Raw genomic sequence first — 19923 nt, 5'->3', positions numbered from 1 at the left:
AGACCATGTCGTCCAATAGGATATAGGATATGCACGAAAACGCATATGAGTCCATGTGGATGGCATTTGTTACAATGCTATTAACGAGGAGCTGCTTCAGAGAGAAGAGTAAAAGCCTGAAAAGAGAAGAGCTACAGTAGCAGAACTCCGCCTTGAGCGAAGGCAGGAAAATCATTTGGGAAGAGTCTCACTGCACCAGGGCTAGTATTAAAATCTAGGTTACATGACCTCTGCCTTTGCTGGGAAGTAGGAGGAGAAACCACACAGCTAGATGCCTTCTTCACACCAGATGGATAATAGCTGAATGCTCCTCCATATAAAAGAAAGCTGGCACATCACTGAGAAGGCTAGAGTACAACCCACCCTTTCAACATGCTAGTTTTCTGTGTGCAGGGAATTTTTGTATTAATGAATGTTCAGGCATATAAACACTCAACACACAAACTCATACCATTAACTTCCATCCTAGTTCATTATATAACAAGCTGCTCTTGTTTGATCAACACACATCATTGACTAGAGGAAAGACATATAAGACTTTCCATAGAACTCAATGGCCAGCTTTTACAAGCTCAAAATTATCAGCGAGAACTTTCCATAGATGCAATACAATTCGCTAGTCCATTCAATTTGTTCACTCTTTTCCCCTTTTCTTTTTTAAAGCAGTAATGTCAGTACCTGCAACTCCAGCATGACTTTGACAACTTTACTACAGTAGGAAGGTGGAAGCTGGCATCCTTTGTGCAAGATCGTTTCCAGTTCAGTACTTGGTAGTTCATCAAAATGCAGCTCCACAAATCTGTTCCTGAAGGCTCTAGACAAAACCTGAAAAAATGAAAATTAAATTATATAATGTGTATTTTTAGCCTATTCCAGCAATAATACAGAACATGATAGATATTTACTATTGATTTCATACCAACACTAACTTGTTGAAGATAGAACAGTATTTTCTGGATAGAGAAAGACTTCTTTATTTTATTTATTTATGTATTTATTTATTGCATTTATATCCCAGCATTTTTCCTCCAAGGAACCCAAGGTGGCATACATAACCCTCTTTCTCTCCATTTTATCCTCACATCAACAACCCTGTGAAGTAGGTTGGGCTCAGAGTCTGTGACTGGCCCAAAGTCACCCAGTGGCCTTCCATGGCTGAGTGGGGACTAGAACCCAGATCTTCAAATTCCCAGTCCAGTACTCTAGTCATTACACCACAGTGGCTCTAGTACACATAACTGGATGTACACATGCCTTTCATGTTGCAGTAAATTACCAAGCAGAATTATTATTAATTATTATTATTATTATTATTATTATTATTATTATTATTATTATCTTTACTGCTCCATAGCTGAAGCTCTCTGGGCAGTTTACAAAAGATTAAAACATTAAACATTAAAGATAGATGTACAACATTTAAAACCAGTAAAACAAAAAAACAGACAATATACAAAGATAATATCCATTTGGGGTCAAGAAGAGAAAAGTCTTGGCCTGGCACCGAAAAGATAACAAAGTTTTATTTATTTATTTAAGCGTTTTTATCCCCCCATTCAGCCAAACAGGGCTCTCACGGCGGCTTACAAAAACATTTCTTGACAGTCCCTGCCCACAGGCTTACAATCTAAAAAATGTGACACAAAAGGAAAGGGGTTTGGGAGGGAGGAGGAGGGCACCAGGCTCACCTCATCAGGGAGATCATTCCATAATTAAGAAATTAGTAAAGTACAAGTGAAGCGTGCCACAAAACGTTTCAGTGTGGAGTGCTGCTGCTCAGGGTGCCAATCTGCCATGCCCTCTTCCAGTTTACTCCATTACATTCCCACTCCAGTCAGCCAGCATTGTATGGCCACTGAGCATGCTCAATTCTCATTGGACTGGCAGGGCTGTCCCCTTATATTTTATTTAAAAACATTTTTTTGTACTTCTGCAAACCTCAGGGCTCCCCTAAGCCTGCTGATGTCTCCCTCATGTGAGTAAACGGTGCTGTTTTAGCTACATAAGGACTGTCACTATTCGTATAAGATATTCTTCAAAGACTATCAGAGGAACTAATGGGTTGAACGGTCTACATACCTTCCTGCCTCCATAAAGCCCTGGAGGATTCTGGGTAGCAAATAACATGAATCTTGGGTGAGCTTTGACTGTTTCTTGGGTCTCTGTTATAAACAGCTCTCTGTTGTCATCTAGCAATCTGTTCAGTGCCTCCAAAACATCAGTGGGTGCCAGGTTCAGTTCGTCCAGGATTATCCAGTAGCCCTTTCTCATAGCATCAATGAGGACACCTTTATGCATTTACCAAAAAAAGGATAATATACGTATGTATTTGTTTTACGTATACTTTGCATTGAAGCAGCATCTTGGGAAACAAACCTCGCTGTTGATTTGCATCCAAGTTTAAATATTAGCTGCCATCCAATATGCAATGACAACAGAAGAAACCTGTTTTAAACAACGGTACAACTAGTAATCAGTATCTTGTTACAGGTGAAGGCTGAAAGATGGACATGTTGTATAACCGAGGCCTAATCTACACCAACAGCCCTTTCGCAACGGAGGAGGGATAATTGCAAGGTTTCCTGCTTCCATGATTGTTGCTCACAGGCCACACACAAGAGAAGTTTCCCGCAAGTAAAGGAGAGCTGTTGCGGAAGGATGTATCCCCTGTGACTGCAGTTCCGAATGTGTATCAGGAGAAGTGGGTGGGACTGGACAGGTGGGTATGGACCACGGTTTTTTTTTTTATTAAGGCCTTCTCTGAGATGCGCACCAGCGCTGACACACAGCAACGCAGGATGGGACAGGTACTGTGTCGAAAATGCGCTCCTTCACAGCGATACATTTGTGTAAAAAACAAACAAACAAGGAACACTTGGTGATGAAACACGCAGATGCCCATGCACACTCCCCAGGAGCTCACGCCGAACAGCAACAGTTTTGCTAAGGGAGGGGCACACCCGCTGCGGACTTCGGGATTGTAGCGAGAGAGACGGAAAAGCCACTACAAATCCAGTCAGCGATATTCCAGAATAACTGAGTGGTCAACCTGAGATCACCGCGGGCATAGGTGAACGCCATGTGGCCCAATAGGTGTAGACACAGCCTGAGCCAATCATGAAATACCTGACAGGTCACCAGTTTTCTTAGTTTTGCATTGCAACTTCACAAGTGCTATGCAAACAACTTGGGGTGGGGGGTGAAGCCCACAATGAAACAAGGATGACCAAGAGATTAACATAAAAGGCATGGACCTACCTTCCTTAAATACCAGCTTCCCAGATACATCCGATGTATAACAGCCAATATACTCTTGGATATCAGTGTGTTCGTGATTGTTAATCCGAACACAGTGGTTCCCACTTGCAGCAGCTAACCAGCGGATTAAACTGGTTTTACCAATAGAAGTATCTCCTTGAATCAGCACTGGATAAGTCCTTGAAGAATCAGCAGACAGCAAAGCTAGTTAGATGAAGCATCTTGTGGTGGCCAAGAATGTGAAGGGGAAAGAAATCCTTCAGCACTTGCTTGGCTTCAAAGCCGTCTTAAACAATATACTGCTTAACGAAGCTTCAAGAAACTGAGGCCTTAGCTAGACATAAGGTTTATACTGGAATCGTCCCGGGGTCATCCCTGTCCATGTAAATGACACACAGGGGATCCCGGGAGCAGGCAGGGATGACCCCGGGATAAATCTTAGGTCTAGCTAAGGCCTGAGATTTAGCCTTTCTGTTGGGTAGCATGATAAAACATGCTAAAGTTCATAGAGTAAATCAGGATCAAAGCTAGGGACAATGGACACTGATAGCCCATGTATCAATTGCCCTGTCATGCTGCCTCCTGATTACAACCTGAACTGCATATTTGGTGTTGGTATTATACACTCCATGGACTATATACAGCTACAAAGCCAGCTCTGTGCAATGCCTAGATTTGTTAGAATCTTCAGGACTCTAAGTTTGTGTTTAAATTTGCAGTCCCCACCCTACTAAGACACATTTGGAAATGTAGTATTTTTTGCTCTTCAGGAACACAAAGACAAAGAGGCATGTGAGAAGTTCCAAATCAACATATTTCAATTCTCATTTCTGGGCCAATATGTCAGGACTTTATCTGAGAACACAGTTCACATCTAGGGAGAATAATTCAATAAGAATGCAAAATGTAGGCGGCATAATGGCATTTTTGCTCACCGAGTTGATTTAAACTATTTTCACAGAACAAAAAATGTTATAACTGAAGTTCAACATACCCAGCAGATACAACTCTGACAATATCTCTGAGATTAAGATTAACCGAAGGTGTGAGTACGTAACTCTCATCCACAGTGGGTTCTTTATCACCAACTGAAATCCAGTATCCCTCTACTTTAATCATTCTCCCTCCTTTGGGCTCAGGTAAGGGCTGAAAAGATATTATAGGAACAAATCTGGTTTATGATGTGCTTAAGCAACAGATTCTTGAAATACCACAGTATGGCATTTCCCTCACACGAGAGGTGCAAGAGATCATAACCTACACCAAGCAAGCAAAGGCCACATTGGTATGTCACTCTAAACCAAGGCTTAGTACAACATGCACAAGCTGCAGGCTCTCACATTCCCCCATACACCCACATGGCCAAAAGGAAGCTTCTGCTACTGCATTTTAGTTAATCTTGGCTTCCCGTATCATCCTAACTGGGAAGTGTGGTTAACACTAACTATGGTTGATTTTAACAAGCGAACATCAGAAACTATGGTTTGACATTGGCTTGTTTGAAAATAGCCACAGCTAATGTAAACCACAGCCTGTTACACAAAACCACTGTAAAGGGAAATCAAATGCTTCTGAATTCCATCTAGCAGCCATGTAGGAAAAGAAGAGAGATGTGCTTGAGCCAGATGCTTGTTCTTGCTCATGCACATCATGTTCTTGCACATTCAGTTGATGTGTAAACATGGCAACAGAGAACCCCCACTGACTCCCTTTTTAAAAACTGTTTCTAATCCTTTCAATGCACAGACACAGTTGACAATGCATGGACGCAATTCCGTTTTCCATAATGCCGAGTAATGCATTACTATTAACTTCAGCCAAGTTTATAGGTCAAATTGTGCAGGAAAATACCATCACATAATCTCAGCCAGCAATAACTGACAAAAGCACACGTATTTGTCACACCTAACCACATAGGTAACAGTGGGTCATCTCGAAGTCCAGCCCTAGCCACACAAGATAAACTCAATTTAAGTCCATCCTTTAAAACTGAGTATTTTATGGTTAAAAGAAACAGGATTTTCTAGAAATTCAATTCATGGCTTCCATGTAACTGGAAGGGAATGTCAACTCACAAGGAAATCCCCTTAATCTATGGGATAGACCAGATAATTTGATTGAATTACGTATCAGGTTATGAAGAGATTTCAAGTTAAATCCAAAATGCAACAAATACGATGTGTAATATTAAAGTTAAAACTCAATTGAGAACAATTCTATTATTTAAACATACAGAAAATACTTGCCTGCTTGAGAATGTTTTTCACGTTCCCAGACAGGATATACTGGCATATTAGCCTTTGAACAACTGGGTAAGAAATTCTATCAAGCTGTGTGAGAAAGCCCAAGCAAAAGCCCTATTGAGAAAGAAACAGTTGTTGTGTTTGTATTTAAAGTTTCAAAGAGACATTTTAGCATAGAGTTCTAGACTTTTTTTTTTTAAAAAAAAAAAGGTTTAGCAACAGAGAACAAGGATAGTTACCTCATAAAGTGAGCGCTGTATGTTGTTGCATGGATTGGACGATGCAAATCTCAAAGCTCTGCACAGAGTACGAAGGCTATAATGAGGCCTGTGGCCTGTCCCATCCACCAGTCTTGTTTCACACTCACTTCTCACGGACAAATAGAAACTACGGAAGTAAAGAGTTGATAAATTGTTTCTTCTTGGCGAACTATTCTAATTAAGTCTCAGCCTATTCAGTAAAGCAGACTTTCCCAACCTAGTGCCCTCCAGGTATTTTAGACTATAACTCCCAGGGTTCCTGGCCACTGACCATGCTGCCTGAGGGTGATGCGAATTGAAGTCCAAAACATCTGGAGGGCACCAAGTTGAGGAAGACCACAATAAAGAATAAACTCTGCTCAACTCTAAATAATATTACGGTCATTACTTGTGCTACATAAAATATGTAGCATAGGCAAGAGCTCCTGACCATTCAGATGTTTTCCCACTCACATTTATCTCTTCCTAACCACAGAATGGTGACGTGATAGAACACGCTATCTAAGAATAACTACCCCTCTGCAATAATCAGATTTTAAAAGGCCTTAAGTCACATCTCAGATGACAATTCTCAGATGACGAAAATAATTCCAGAAAAAAACAAATAAAGCATTATAGTGAGCTTTTGAATCTTTGTCAAGGTCAGTTAGCTAGTTCAGGTCTGGAGAGGAGAGGATACTCAGGTTGAGCTAAATTGTGAATTAAAATGAAAATACAAAGAACTTCTGATCAAGATTTCTTAAAGCACAGAGGTCTTAGAAAGACGGAAAAGTCCACAGACCAATACAGTGAGTCAAGGCAAGAGAAAGGCTCTGAAGAAATGGAGCTCCCACTAACTTAGTAAAACGGGAGTAGGGGGGTGGGGATAAGTAAGCCTGCACATGTGCACTCTGGCACACTGTTTAAATAAATTGTTCAGTGCACTGAACTATAATAAACTCAAGAGAATGCCAGCTTGTTTATGAAGACAGAAATAAGTTCAAAAGGGAAAAGGTTTCAGAGGTACCACATTACAAGTAAACCTGGATGAAAGCCAAAACATTTTTTTATATATATCTCAACCATTAACTACATCAGGGGTCCCCAACCCCAGGGCCATAGACTGGTACCGGTCCGTGGCCTGTTAGGAACCAGGCCGCGCAGGCGAGCTGCTTTCACCCACCCCAGCATACCTGGGCACGGGGCGCCATCTCGCCTGCCCAGCTGAAGCGAAGCCAGGACGCTGGAGTGGAGCCGGGCGGGCGAGGGGGGCTTCCAAAAACCATCCCCTCAACCCCATCCCCCCGGTCCGTGGAAAAATTGTCTTCCATGAAACCGGTCCCTGGTGCCAAAAACGTTGGGGACCGCTTAACTACATCATCATGTGGATATCATCAAGTAGTAAATAGAGCCTCTCTGGCATTCATATAACCAAGTTCTCTGCATAGCCAAATCTAGTAAGTTATGTATTTATGTAGCTTTGTTACGTTGTTCATCAGAATATAGAGATTGACTTACTTTATGATTCCCTGCACTATGTTTTTGCTCACGTTCAGCCCTTTCAGATAATCCATGATAAGGATCTGCAAGTCTCCTTCATTTTGTAGTTCTTCTATGTAAAGTTCAGTAAACCTACAACATAACATTAGAATGTAACACTCTTGTTTGCTTATCTGAAGTCTGATATTTCCTCATGCCTACTGAATTTAGCCCTAATATTGAACAGCAACCTGCCGTCAACATCACGATTACGCTGCAATAGAAATACTTAAATGAATTACAGACCAATAATATAGGGGTATTCAGGGAGGGCTCACTGCTTAGTTGTAGAGCATATGCTTGGAGCCCAAGACTTTTGGGGTGTAATCTGCAACACTTGTAGTCTAAAGGATCTCAGGTAGCTATAATGGGGAAGCTTCTGCAACCTTGACTGAAACAGTACTCCCAAGGTCTTAGGCCAGGTGAACTTGTTGGCCAAACATCTGGAAGACTACAAGTTGACCTGGCCTAAAACCTTGGGAGTACTACTTCAGTCAAAGCAAACACTACTGGGCAAGGTGTAGCAATAGTCCAAATCAGCATAATAACTTTATAGGTACATAATGAAAGAAAACCTAAGACATAACATGGACGTTTTTTGCCCATATCAAAAGAAATAAGAGTTAGTGGAAATAAGAGTTAGTGGATGATAATGTGGCAAAAGAAGAAAAGAAACCAAATATGGCATGCACTAGCCAAACTAAGTCCCACAGACTTCAGCGGAAGAGAGTTACACAGTGCAGACAGCTGTCCAAATTGTTTTAAATTTTGGATATTTAAATTTTATGCAGTATTTTTAATGCTGCATTTTATTGTCTTATGAATTGTTGAAAACTGCCCAGAGCGTTTCGGCTATTGGGTGGTATAGAAATAATAATAATAATAATAATAATAATAATAATAATAATAATAATAATAATAGCAAAGGCTGTTTGATGACCACAAATTATGGAATGCTCATAAGCACAGCCCAAATCTGTGAACTCCTGCATTTCACTATAATATACTTCCATGACTTAGAGCACTGATTTATTTGCATATTAGTGGTTGCAGGAAAAATTTAGATGTTTAACATCAATGAGATGTAAGTTTTGGATACAATTATTTGATCATAATTATATTATCCATGTTCATCTAGGCCATGTTCATCTTTTGGGGCCAGGACCACATTTGGGAATTTGAGAAACTGTCCTGGGCAGCACCACAAAACGGCTGCCTTTGGAGGTGTGGCACAGGACAAGTAACTCACCCAGAAGACTGACTAGAAGGCAGAGATGGGGTCTGATCCCCAACACACTAAACAACTCTCTTAAACCCACACTTTTCAGCACCAACAGAAACGTATTCCACAGTAATTCCAGCTGCCATGAAGAAAATGTAATACGGTGTATCTTTTTTAAAAGGGGGATGACTAGGGCACATTAACAGGTGCCCGCAAGCAAGCAAGGCGTCGGGGGGGTGCATTGGTGCCCGCAAGCACCATGCTGCCAACCCCTGATCTTGGCTATCTGCTCAAATAGAATATAATGAAATTTCATTAGCAAATCTTCTTATAAAGCGAAATGCAACTATGCTACTGCTGAATTATTTTGAATTCCGCAGAGATAATGCCAACGCTTTTACATTTGACACTAATGACAAGTTGTTCCTAAGTCAGACCTGTTGAGCACTCAATGGGGAAATCAAAGTGCAAGTGTAGAATTTAGTGCTTAATAAACACTTGGCGGGCTATCACCAATGACATAGATCTCACAGCTCCAGCTTGCCTAGCTAAATTGGATAGTATGGGCTATGAAGGATCAAAGAGAGCATAAAATCCACTCATATACAAAACCAGCTTTTTATCCAGCTGTTTTGCAGTTTACATCTAATGCTGACTTTTCAGAAGATGACCAACAGAGCAATGCAGATTATTTCCCCTTTATCTTTCCCAAGAGAACACCATATATTCTAATGTCCTATTACGAACCTGATGACTCAAAACATGCTTGAGAACAGTAGTTTCCAAAGAACGCACATCATCATGATCTACTCATTCCTGAGAAGCTAATTTGCCATATATTAGCTACAGGCATAGTTTTCAATTCAATTCTTTTTATTACAGTCAACAGACCAATAAAACATATGAAAACATTTAAAATACATGGAATTAAAACAGAGTATGATTGCATGGAGCCTCCTTAAAGTTCTGTACTAGAAGCAAAAGGCATGTACTTTGACATGCCTATCAAAGATGTGGTTTTTTTTATTTTTAAATGTCTAGATCACCCTTCACTCACAGAAGTGGGTTCCAGGGTGGTAGACAAACAAAATATACAACATTAAAGTCCAATAAAACATCATTCCATAAAACAACTCAACCAACAGTTAAAACCATAACACAATGTTAAAAGGGATGTTTCTATGTTGTCATGTAAACCAGATAAACTGAATTAAGCATGTTATTCTGTTGCTACCTGTTCCGTATTCCTGGAGGTAGATTTCTTTTCCCAACATCAGTGGCTGGGTTCATACAGGCAAACAAACGAAAATCTGGATGACGTACCAATGGCTCTAACGGGAAAAAGCACAGCCAACCAATTACAGTCCTGCTCTCCCTTAGGAAACCGAAATCAAGTATATTAACAAGTCTGAGACAGCTGTTGAATATTTTTTTAAAAGTATCAATGACACTGGTCACCTATTTTTTGCATTCCTTTGAGAGCAAAATTTATCACATCGGTAGCCCTCTCCCCTCTTCTAAGGAACTCAGGGTGGGATACATTGGGTTCTACTATTTTATCTATACAATAATCTGCATTCACAAGCTGATGTTTCAGTCACCATCCAATTACACAATACCAGGCAGCGTGTCCATGCAGAAATGCTAATAGCACAAGTGTTCTGAGCTAATCAACCATGGTACGTTTCCAGAGAAACAGAAACTGAACAGTCTACAGGCAAGACTAACTGAACACCATTTATCTATCAGGTTTGGTTTACAATGTATACATAAAAGCAGTTTAAGGACTGGTTTAGAGCACAGCTGGTTCTCCAAGAGCCCAGGGATCTCCCAGGATGCTCCATTTAAAGGCAGAAATTACCATCATCTCACTTTGTAAAGAGATTGTGATGGGTCCTCAAAACTGAATCCCAAATACGTGTTGGGCATTCACACACAAATAGAAAAAAAATCCTATCTAAAGGATTCTAAAATATGCTGATTGCATAAGACTGAATGTGGGTGAATAGGGATGGAATAGATTTAAATCCTTCAAGACACAAGCTTTAGCTATAAAACAAAAAAGGGATTTATTAAAGGAAATTGTGATTTCTTGTACATTTCAGAATTCAGTGTGTCATCAACAGTTATTCAACCAGTTACTAGAGAAACAGTATAATCATACCAGCTCTTATAATTTTAATTAAAAAATTTAGCTGAAAAGTGCCATTCGGAAGAGACTGAAAACACACCCTATTGGCTGACAGGATTATGGCATCATGATTAAAATGCACATTTTGAACAGTATTTTCATTCTCCTCTTGCCTTTTTGAATAGTCCTATCACCTCTCTAAAATCTTGTCAGGTCTTTTAGGGGATCAAGCTGAAATCTTTTAGGAGGAAAAAAGGGGGGCTGTTTCTCCAGATACTGTTAGCGAGATGGATTTTCACCATATCTCCCTTGGCTTTCCAGATGCTGTTATTGTTTTGTAAGCCATAAAAAATCTTGCCTTGACAGAGCAGGCTTTTTGATACAAGAACGCTTCTGGCCTTTGCGTGGGTGGAAGATGAGGGGGGAGAGAGGTACAGGAACCACAGAGGAATTCTCTCTTCCCTAGTCCCCATCAACAAGTCGTTTCCTCAAAAAGTTTTTGTGGAGCCCTGCATGTCATTGACAATGAGAGTCTTAAATTGCATACTGGATATCCAAGAAGCCCCAAACAACCTTCACCAATATACTGCAGTTGAGAACAATTGTAGTGTCCTTTTTCTTTAAATGAGGCCCCTTGTAAAAATACATCATTGCCAAACAGAAAAACTCGCTGTAATAATAAACATAAAAATAATACCTGTGTCTCCTCTATCTAGCAACACCAATGAACCAGACAATCCTTCAAGTAGCCCACTCAGACATTCTAAAGTCTCTGCTGCAGCCAAGTTAATCTCATCGAGCAGAATCCATTCTCCTTTCTTCACCGCTTGTGCCAGGGTGCCCTATAGGCAAAAACAGGTCAGAAAGTTAGCATATGAGAATTAAACATCTGAAGCTACCTTCAAAATGGATCAAGTTTTAATTCTGGTTAAACCAAATAGCAGAAGGGCACAGTGGAGAAACACAGTGTGGTGGAGTGAGCACTTGATATTGAGGGTGCAAACCTCAAGATAGAAAATCCTAGCACATCATTTCCCCTTCTGACGTTAATCCAATCACTTGAACTTCTATGGGTCCCTGTACTTCATCGTGTCAGGGAATGCACACCAATCAGGAGAAAACGGCTGCATTCTCCCCCACAAGACCAGCAAGGGGAACAACGTAAGTTGAGTCACTGGTACCATCTCAGTATTAAAGCACTCAGAGGAAAAAGAAATAGCCTTAAGTCCATTATCCTTCCTTTACTTTTTCTTAGGTTCCGCTGAAACAGAGGAGTAAAATGGTCTTAAACATTTTGGGCTGCTGTCCCAGGTTCTTCCAACATCCAAGGGAACCACAGCCCAAAGGCAGAATTGAAGTTGTTGGCACGCAACTAGGAGAAGAAGCAAGAACAATTAACCCCGACTGGGGAGACTATTATCGTACCAGCAGAAAAAGGCTGACCAGCTCCTGGCAATAATATCCTGGTGTAGCAAAAAGGATCCTATGCTCTTATCAAAACATAGCTCCATTTCTATGAAGGGACAGTACCTGCTGTACATAGCTTTGGAGATCCCTTTTCTGATCCCTTTTCCTACTGCCCGCAGTAGCAGTAATTTCTTGAACTTTTCTTATGGAAGTGGAACTTTTTTTAAAAATAAAACCCTTGGCTTGGATCCAACAGCACTCTTATGGGAGAAGAAAACACTTCCACTTATGCAACCAGCTCTTTCTCCATTCCTACCAATCACTCTCTCCTGATGCAGCCCCTCATTCCATACCTTTCCACCCCCCACCTCCATCCCAATTGTGTTTTAGGGGATGTAGAAGGCTGTAGCAGGGAACAGCAGTCAGGAAAGCCCCAGTGAAAAACTGGAGTTCTGCTTGTACATGTTACGATCCAAACCTCATTTCTGGAAAATGTAAAATTAATTCTCTTTGTCTTCACTATCCCCAGTGTGAGAGCAATTACATACAATGCATTGTTAATGTGGTTACAGTGTAATTTTACAAGGTGTTCTCATTACCTTTAATGAAATATTTTGAAGCCATGTTTTTTTTAAAGAACGTAACATTAATATGTGATCTATAAATGAAACTGTTCAAATACAGAATGACTACCTCTACAAATGCAAAGACCAGAGCATTTTCTGTCATCTTCATCTGCTGCTGGGCATGGCTCAACTGGATACCAAGTTCGTCCCACTTTTCCTTCAATGATGAGCCTGCAAAAAACAAAGCCAAGGTATATTGAATGTAATCGATAAGAAAATAATACTGAAGTTTATGAAACCCCAACAATTATTCAGATTCAAAAGGGTCAGCCGTGTTAGTTTGTGGTATGAAAACAATAAAGAGTCTGGGCACCTTAAAGACTAAGAGTCTTTTATTACTAAGGCATGAGCTTTTGTGAGCGAAACCCACTTCTTCATCAGATGCAGGAATGGATAAATACAAGATGGAAAAATCAGTTACAGTCAGGCAGTAAGCAAACATTCCAATTTAAGGATCTACAATACTAAATATAGTGAACTGAAAGAAGGACCTTGGACTCTACACACTGTAATGACTAAGCCGCTCAGATGATCTGTTCAAGCCAAGTTCCAAAGTGTTAAACTTAACAATGAACGTCAACTCTGGGGTTTCACACTGAATTCTACTTCTAAAGTTTCTCCGTTTTAGAAAGTTCATTAGAGCATTCAGTGAGGTTTACGTGGGAGCTCCAATGGTCTCCTGTCCACTCACTGATCAGTTCAACTCCCACTTAACTTCAATAATGCTATCGACCGGGGTGGGAAACATGTGGCCCACACAGTGTTGCTGGACTGCAATTCAGAACTGCTTTTCCCAGCATAGCCAATGGTAAGTGAAGAATGCTGGGAGCCACATCTACAGCAGCCTTCTCCAACCTGGCACTCTCCAGACGTGGACGACAATTCCCAGAATCCAGCAAGGCACAATGGCTGCCTGGGGCATTCTGGGAGTCATAGGCCAACACTTCTGGGGGCTGCTGGGTTAGGGAAGGCTGATCTCGAGGGCCATACATTCCCCATCCCTGCTATTGACCATTCACTTAATCATTTATTTTATTTATTTATTATTGCATTTACATCCTGCCTTTTTTCCTGTAAGGAACCCAAGGCAGCGTACATAATCCTCCTCCTCTCCACTTTATCCTCACAACAACAACCCTGTGAGGTGGGCTGAGGGTCTGTGACTGGCCCAAAGTCACCCAGTGGGTTTCCATGGTTGAGTGGGGACTAGAACCTGGATCTCCTGGCTCCCAGCCTGACACCTTAGCCACTACACCACACTGGCTCTCATTTCTTTGATACAACTTCCCCACCCCTGCTTCACTGAACATCCTTATTCGAATTCTAAAGGGAATCTCACCTAATAAAATGTCTTACCATTCGATCCACCCAACATTAAGAACATTGAAGTCTTGTTGATTTCAATGGAAAGTTAAGCACCTAAAAAAGCACCTTCCTCCTCCTCCGTAAGCCCTTGCCAAAGGAAGTGAGGCAGGTGGCTACTAGGAGGAAGGCCTTCTCTGCAGTGGCACTCTGGCTGTGGAATGAGCTCCCTGGCACCTACACTATATTCTTTCAGACACCAAGTGAAGACCTTTTTATTCTCTCAGCATTTTAACAGTTTATAAATTTAATTTCAACTTTGCTTTTTTTAAATTTGTATTTTAAAATTTGTATTTCTGCACTGCTGCTGATTTTATCCTGGTTGTGCTTTTATATTGTATTTTATATCGTGTTTTTATACTGTTGTTTTATACTTTGAATGGTTTTAATTTTTGTGAACCGCCCAGAGAGCTTCAGCTATTGGGTGGTAAAAAAAATGCAATCAATCAATCTCTCTATTGAAATCAATGGGACTTAGCATTTAACTTTAACTGGATTACGTCCTGTATGGTTAAAAAAAAAACATTTTAAAAGTTTGAGCCATTCTATAGTTAAGGGATGTCTTACCAGATGCATTTTCTTTAGCTTCTTTATTAATAGCAGATTTATGAACATGCTGCATCAGTTTGAGAAGGTCATGCCAGCGCTTTTGTCTGTAGCATGTCTGGATGTGCCCTAAGAAAGTTTGATTTTGCTTTCTGGAAAATGTCTGTGCAAAAAGCTCCTCAAAAGATTCTCGCAAGGGCAACCAAATCAGTCTGTTATCCACTGGCTTGTAGCTGTAAGGAGCATAAAGGCAAGCAAGAATATAAACCTCCTACTCCTACATGTGGTGAAAAAATGCATCACTAAATCAAATAGCCTGAATAACCTAAATAAATAAGAGCTCACCTGGAATAAGGGGGCAGGGCATGTTTGTTAACATTTTCTCTCCACGTAAAATGCCTCTTCCCAATCCTGCCATTTCTTTCCAGGGACACACAAAATATGCACACCACACTCTCCCCCCATACTTCAGCATCTCCCCCTGCCCTGTGGCTGTGCGTTCCCCTTCCTTGTTCTCCTTCCCAGTACCCTTTTTTAATCTGTTTGCCGTGCAACTGGCTGCATGCCCCAACCTTAAGTAATGTGGACGTCTCTTCCACTGAAATCAGTGGCATTCCACTTCCTGTCTACTATAAAGTACCTACTGACAGAAACATGAATGGAGTAAAAGGACAACACACTGGACGAGATCCAGTGTTGTAGAATTGGACTCGCGCTCATGCAACAGAACTTTCCCTTCCCCTCCTACCCCCTGCAGTCCCTCACTCCACCACCCCCAAACCTGCTCAGGGGGTTCCTTCAACCCTCCAGAGAAGATTGGGGGGGGTGAGTTGGGAGGGAGGGGAAATTGCCCCATTCTAGTGACAGAAGCTGTTCAGCTGGCAGGAGGCACTAACTAAATGCAACCCATTGTACTAAGTAAAAGCTGTGAACTCATGAGACTGATAAAATGACTTACTAATTGAAGAAGTTGTCAAGAACAATTTATGGAATTGTTAGGCACTCACCCTCCTAGAAGATCTGCAGTATCACTCTGCTGATTCATATTGATAGCCCTCAAACTGTGTCCTTGAAACAAGAACAAACAAAAAACATTGAATCACTTCAGGAACTCCTTCTTGAACCTTGGCAGAGGTCCCCAGATTATACTACATTAGCAGATATTCCCCAGCATTGCTCAGGTCCCCAGATTATACTACATTAGCAGATAGTCCCCAGCATTGCTCAGGTCCCCAAATAATGTTAATCCACTTCACTCCACTCATTGCTGATGCTGCTCCTTGCTGCTTTCTCTTGAGGAGTAGCATCGCCGAGGAGAGGAAGGAAGCAGCTCTCAGTGGATGCAGGCAGCTCCAGGCAAGGCATGCTGGGATGTGTAGGCATTTCAGAGACCTCAATCATACACATAACCACACGCAATCCCCTGAGATCTCTAAAATGCGTATACTTCCCAGCATGCCTTTGGCGTTCCGCAGATGACCCTGTCCTCTGAGAGGCACTTCCTCAACAGTTGCAGGCGTTTAAAAATAGTTAAACTGCAAGAAAAAACAGGGTTTAGGATTGTTTTGGTACATTGTATAAGCGTCCCAATTTTCAAGTTTGTAGCTCAACTAGAAGTGGGTAAACATTTCCGGACACCCACCCCACAGCATTATATGTATAGATTTTACATATTTTTTACATATATTTTTACGTGTATTTTTACATATATATAGATTTTACCTGTGATATGGGCCAGGTATTGAACAGTAGATGTTTTGCCTGTCCCTGTTTCACCCACCAATAATACAGGTTCTCCTTTGTCAACACACACTGCAAGCTGCTCAATTAATACTGCAGAAGGACGTGTAGGTGCAAAGGTCTGCTTTTTCCTGCCATTATATGAAAAAGAGCAAATCTTCAGTTAGCAATATTGAAATGTTATATCTGCAACATATCTAATGCTGTTTTACCCACTAATTCCACAGATATATGATCTCTCTGCTCAGGTTTTCAAAACACCCAATTATAGGTCACAAAAAAAATGCTGCCACTGGATTTTTAAGAACAAACACATTACACAATATCACCACAGATACAGACAAAAGAAATAGGGTCAAACTACACATTATGTTAATTATATCGCATGTTATTTCCTTTCTTATTTTTCTTTACTCTGAAGTAAGTGCATGGGTTCCTGATCCAGATCAGGGCCACCACATATGGGGAGCGGTATAGTCCTTCCCTTCCGAAACTCTCCCCCACCCCATCCCTGGATGGCAATTTAAGAAGTCTTCACTAACAACAATGGAAGCTTCGCCACTCCCCACTTCTTTAACCCACCTGGAGGGGTGTTGAGGGAAAGATTGCATGCAAACTGGGCTCCACACACTCTCTACAAAGAAAAACAAAGAAGTTGCACGCTACCTAATTAATGTAATGGGTAATTTGACCCACAGTTTAGAAGACTGTCTCTAAAATCATCAATACCTTTGCACGAGCAATGTATGTGTTTGCTTCCGAAAGATCTGGACTCTTCCCACGGAAACTTCTTGCTCTCCTATTACAATTTCAGGTTTATAAAGTTGACAGTAGTATTCAGCCTATACAAAAAGACCACACATATTCAATTCTGCTTATTAAAACAAGTTCAAGATGCAGCCCTGTGTCATATGTAGCTGTCTGGCATAGCTGAATCAAAGATCCATTTTAGGTGAGCCCAATGGATTTTTGACTGTCAACAACAACAAAAACTCCTCCATGGCATATTACAAAGTGGTTTGCCATTTATTCTCAGTTTCAAGAGCCATGAGGCACATACTGTTCAAGAAGTACAAAATGAAGGTTCATGGCACATCTTTAGACTCTAGATCAGAGGTGGGTAACCTTTGCAGCTTCAAGGGTGGTACAGAGAGAGTAGTGAGTCAGGAGCCATGCACACACAGAGATGAGATCGCTGGAGAAAGAGGAGGCGGAAGCCCACCACCACCACCACCAAATGCTCGATCCTTCAGGATCACTGCTTCTCCACTGTCATTTTTACACAGAAATAACAATCCTGGCTGCTTTGGGGTCACTGAGGGAAGGGGAGGGGATAGCCTCCTCCTGCCCTCAGTGACTCCACAATTGGGATGGCTGTTCTAGAGCTGCTATTCGCAGCTCCAGAACAGAAGTCTTTCCCCCCTCAATCCAGCAGGCCCCATGCACCCTGTCCGCCCGCCCTCCCCTGTCTTAGGCATCGGTTTTGGGTCATTTTTCCAAGCAATGAACATCTGTGAAGAAATAGACAATCTGTGAAGGTACCTTATGCCTCGAAATGTTCAATTTGCTTCCAATGATCTCTGCCATCTTCAATCTACTGCCTTGCTTGGACAGCATAGCTGTGAAACAGTCTAATGCCTGCCAATGAGGGAAAAAGACATTTCCAAATAAATCTTCTACTTTCCCCTAATACATAAACCCAGAGTAGTTGAAATACAACAAATCACTAGTATGTCCCCTATGATGAAAACAAGAAAACGGACTAATTCAGATATTTCAACTCTACACTCTACACCTACACATGTATTAACACCCAGCATGACACATCTGCAGCAACAATTGCCACATCCTGGGGCAATTCAGACAACTGCTCTCATAAATCACCATTGCAAAGTAGCAATTCTGGGTCCATGAAGTTAGATCCAAGGACAAATATTCAAACTGCTGAACCAGACCTGTGTTCATTTCCTAAATGCAACTTGGTTTTATATCATAAGGAAGATGCAAAACTTACTCTAAAAACAAGAACAGTTTGATTCATACCTCATGGAAAATATTCAGTGCAGTAGAGGAAGAACTATCAAAGTTGAACGCAATCCTGTTGCACCAATTCAGCAAATCCCTAAGACAGGAGGAAAAAAATGTGAACCAACTCATCAGTAGTTTAACTCCCCACATCCCAAATCTGCACACTAATACAGCTCCAGTTTCATTTCATTAACTTCCTAGTTGTTTTTCCCCAAAAGCACCAACTCATCACATTTCCATTCAATTAATGCCTTCTCACTAGAAATTTCAATTAAGGCCAATTCAAATAGCCTCCAAGACACTAGAGAGCAGTTGTCTAAAGATATTTTGCCTTCCCCGAAACTAAACTATCAATCAGCTTAATTGCATATTAAAATACCTCAGAGATAACTCTCTGCCTTCTAAGCTTGGCCTTTTGTTTTCAGTAAAGTGTGGTGTGTCTTCCATTATGTTATCTTCTCTCACATCGGGACTTTCAGAGAGATGTTTATCACCGGTGAGCTCAATGTAGATGTCCAACAGACGATCCATTACTTTTGCAAGTTTAGAGTAATTCCTCTGAAGAATCTGAAAAAGGGAAGAACATTAACTAAAGTAACTATTTACTCATGTTTTGAGGATCATATAATTCATTCAGAGTTTTATCCAATGTAGACTACTGTCTTAAATATGGTATGAAGAGACAATTCTTTCTGATTTCAGTAGTATTTAATGAAAAGGGGAGGTTCAGAAAATCTTGCCATGGTGGGGAAGCAGAAGTAGAATTACATCTATCTATCTTGCTCACCATGAGCACTGGATGCATTTGTCACTTTTGAATAGCACACAAAAAATAAAAATAACCCTACATGAGTTGGATTTTGTTCCCAGGTAGACACTATTCAAAACATGATGGCCACGTGTGTTTAACCAGCCAGGGACAGGCACCCAATGAGAGATTCCACTCCCCCACCGTATATGGTCAGCACAATCGTCTAAGCTGGTCTCACATAGGGGTCCTTAGTATAACAGCATCAAGTTTTACTTTGCAAGTCTCTTAAAGCAAGGATAAAGCATCTTTTTCAGCCTGAGGGCTGCATTCCCTCATGGGTAACATGCCAGTAGTAGGCATGGCTAAAACTACATACACCCTTCTCAAAAACCATACACACATACCCATGACATTTACAGTTCTCTGTTCACACAGACATCACACCCCATTCTCTCACCTCCCACTGCTCTTCTTACCCTTTCCACAGCCACTCTCAGTTCTCTTCTTTTTTTCTCTCCTCTGCTTTTATTCTCACACTCTCCAATTCTACACACTACCCACCTCCTTCTTTGCTCTCTAACTCCATTTCCTTCTCTCATTTGCTCTGTCCTCCTCCTCCTCCTCCCATCTTGCTGCCCCGCTGTGGAAATGCAGTGAGCTGGCGATGCAGCTAGAACTCTCTCTCTCTCTCTCTCTCTCTCTCTCTGCATTGCCAGCTTGTTTGGCTTCTGTGCCAAGTGCTGGTTTCGTTTGATTTCATATTCAGTTTTGGCTTCCATATGAAGTCTTAAACATAGCAACGTATGAAGAACCATGCTCGATCAGACTAAG

General features: G+C 41.1%; 1 protein-coding gene across 1 annotated transcript in view; it reads right to left on the bottom strand.

Moving 5' to 3' along the window:
* MDN1 (midasin AAA ATPase 1) overlaps positions 1–19923 on the bottom strand; it is a 119069-nt gene that overhangs the window by 81985 nt on the left and 17161 nt on the right. The window contains exons 10-26 of the mRNA XM_063124877.1: positions 18721–18908; positions 18357–18435; positions 17856–17951; positions 17043–17155; positions 16296–16444; positions 15581–15641; positions 14595–14806; positions 12733–12836; positions 11330–11474; positions 9736–9832; positions 7259–7372; positions 5741–5888; positions 5505–5615; positions 4253–4404; positions 3259–3437; positions 2080–2288; positions 679–825 (exon numbers count right to left, since the gene is read on the bottom strand). Coding sequence (XP_062980947.1) covers positions 679–825; positions 2080–2288; positions 3259–3437; positions 4253–4404; positions 5505–5615; positions 5741–5888; positions 7259–7372; positions 9736–9832; positions 11330–11474; positions 12733–12836; positions 14595–14806; positions 15581–15641; positions 16296–16444; positions 17043–17155; positions 17856–17951; positions 18357–18435; positions 18721–18908 — 2304 coding nt within the window. The remainder of the gene's footprint in view (positions 1–678; positions 826–2079; positions 2289–3258; positions 3438–4252; positions 4405–5504; positions 5616–5740; positions 5889–7258; positions 7373–9735; positions 9833–11329; positions 11475–12732; positions 12837–14594; positions 14807–15580; positions 15642–16295; positions 16445–17042; positions 17156–17855; positions 17952–18356; positions 18436–18720; positions 18909–19923) is intronic.

The sequence above is a fragment of the Elgaria multicarinata genome, chromosome 4, assembly GCF_023053635.1.
Source record: "Elgaria multicarinata webbii isolate HBS135686 ecotype San Diego chromosome 4, rElgMul1.1.pri, whole genome shotgun sequence".
Taxonomy (NCBI): domain Eukaryota; kingdom Metazoa; phylum Chordata; class Lepidosauria; order Squamata; family Anguidae; genus Elgaria; species Elgaria multicarinata.
The sequence above is the reverse complement of the archived record's forward strand: the minus strand, read 5'-3'. Positions and strand labels throughout refer to the sequence as shown.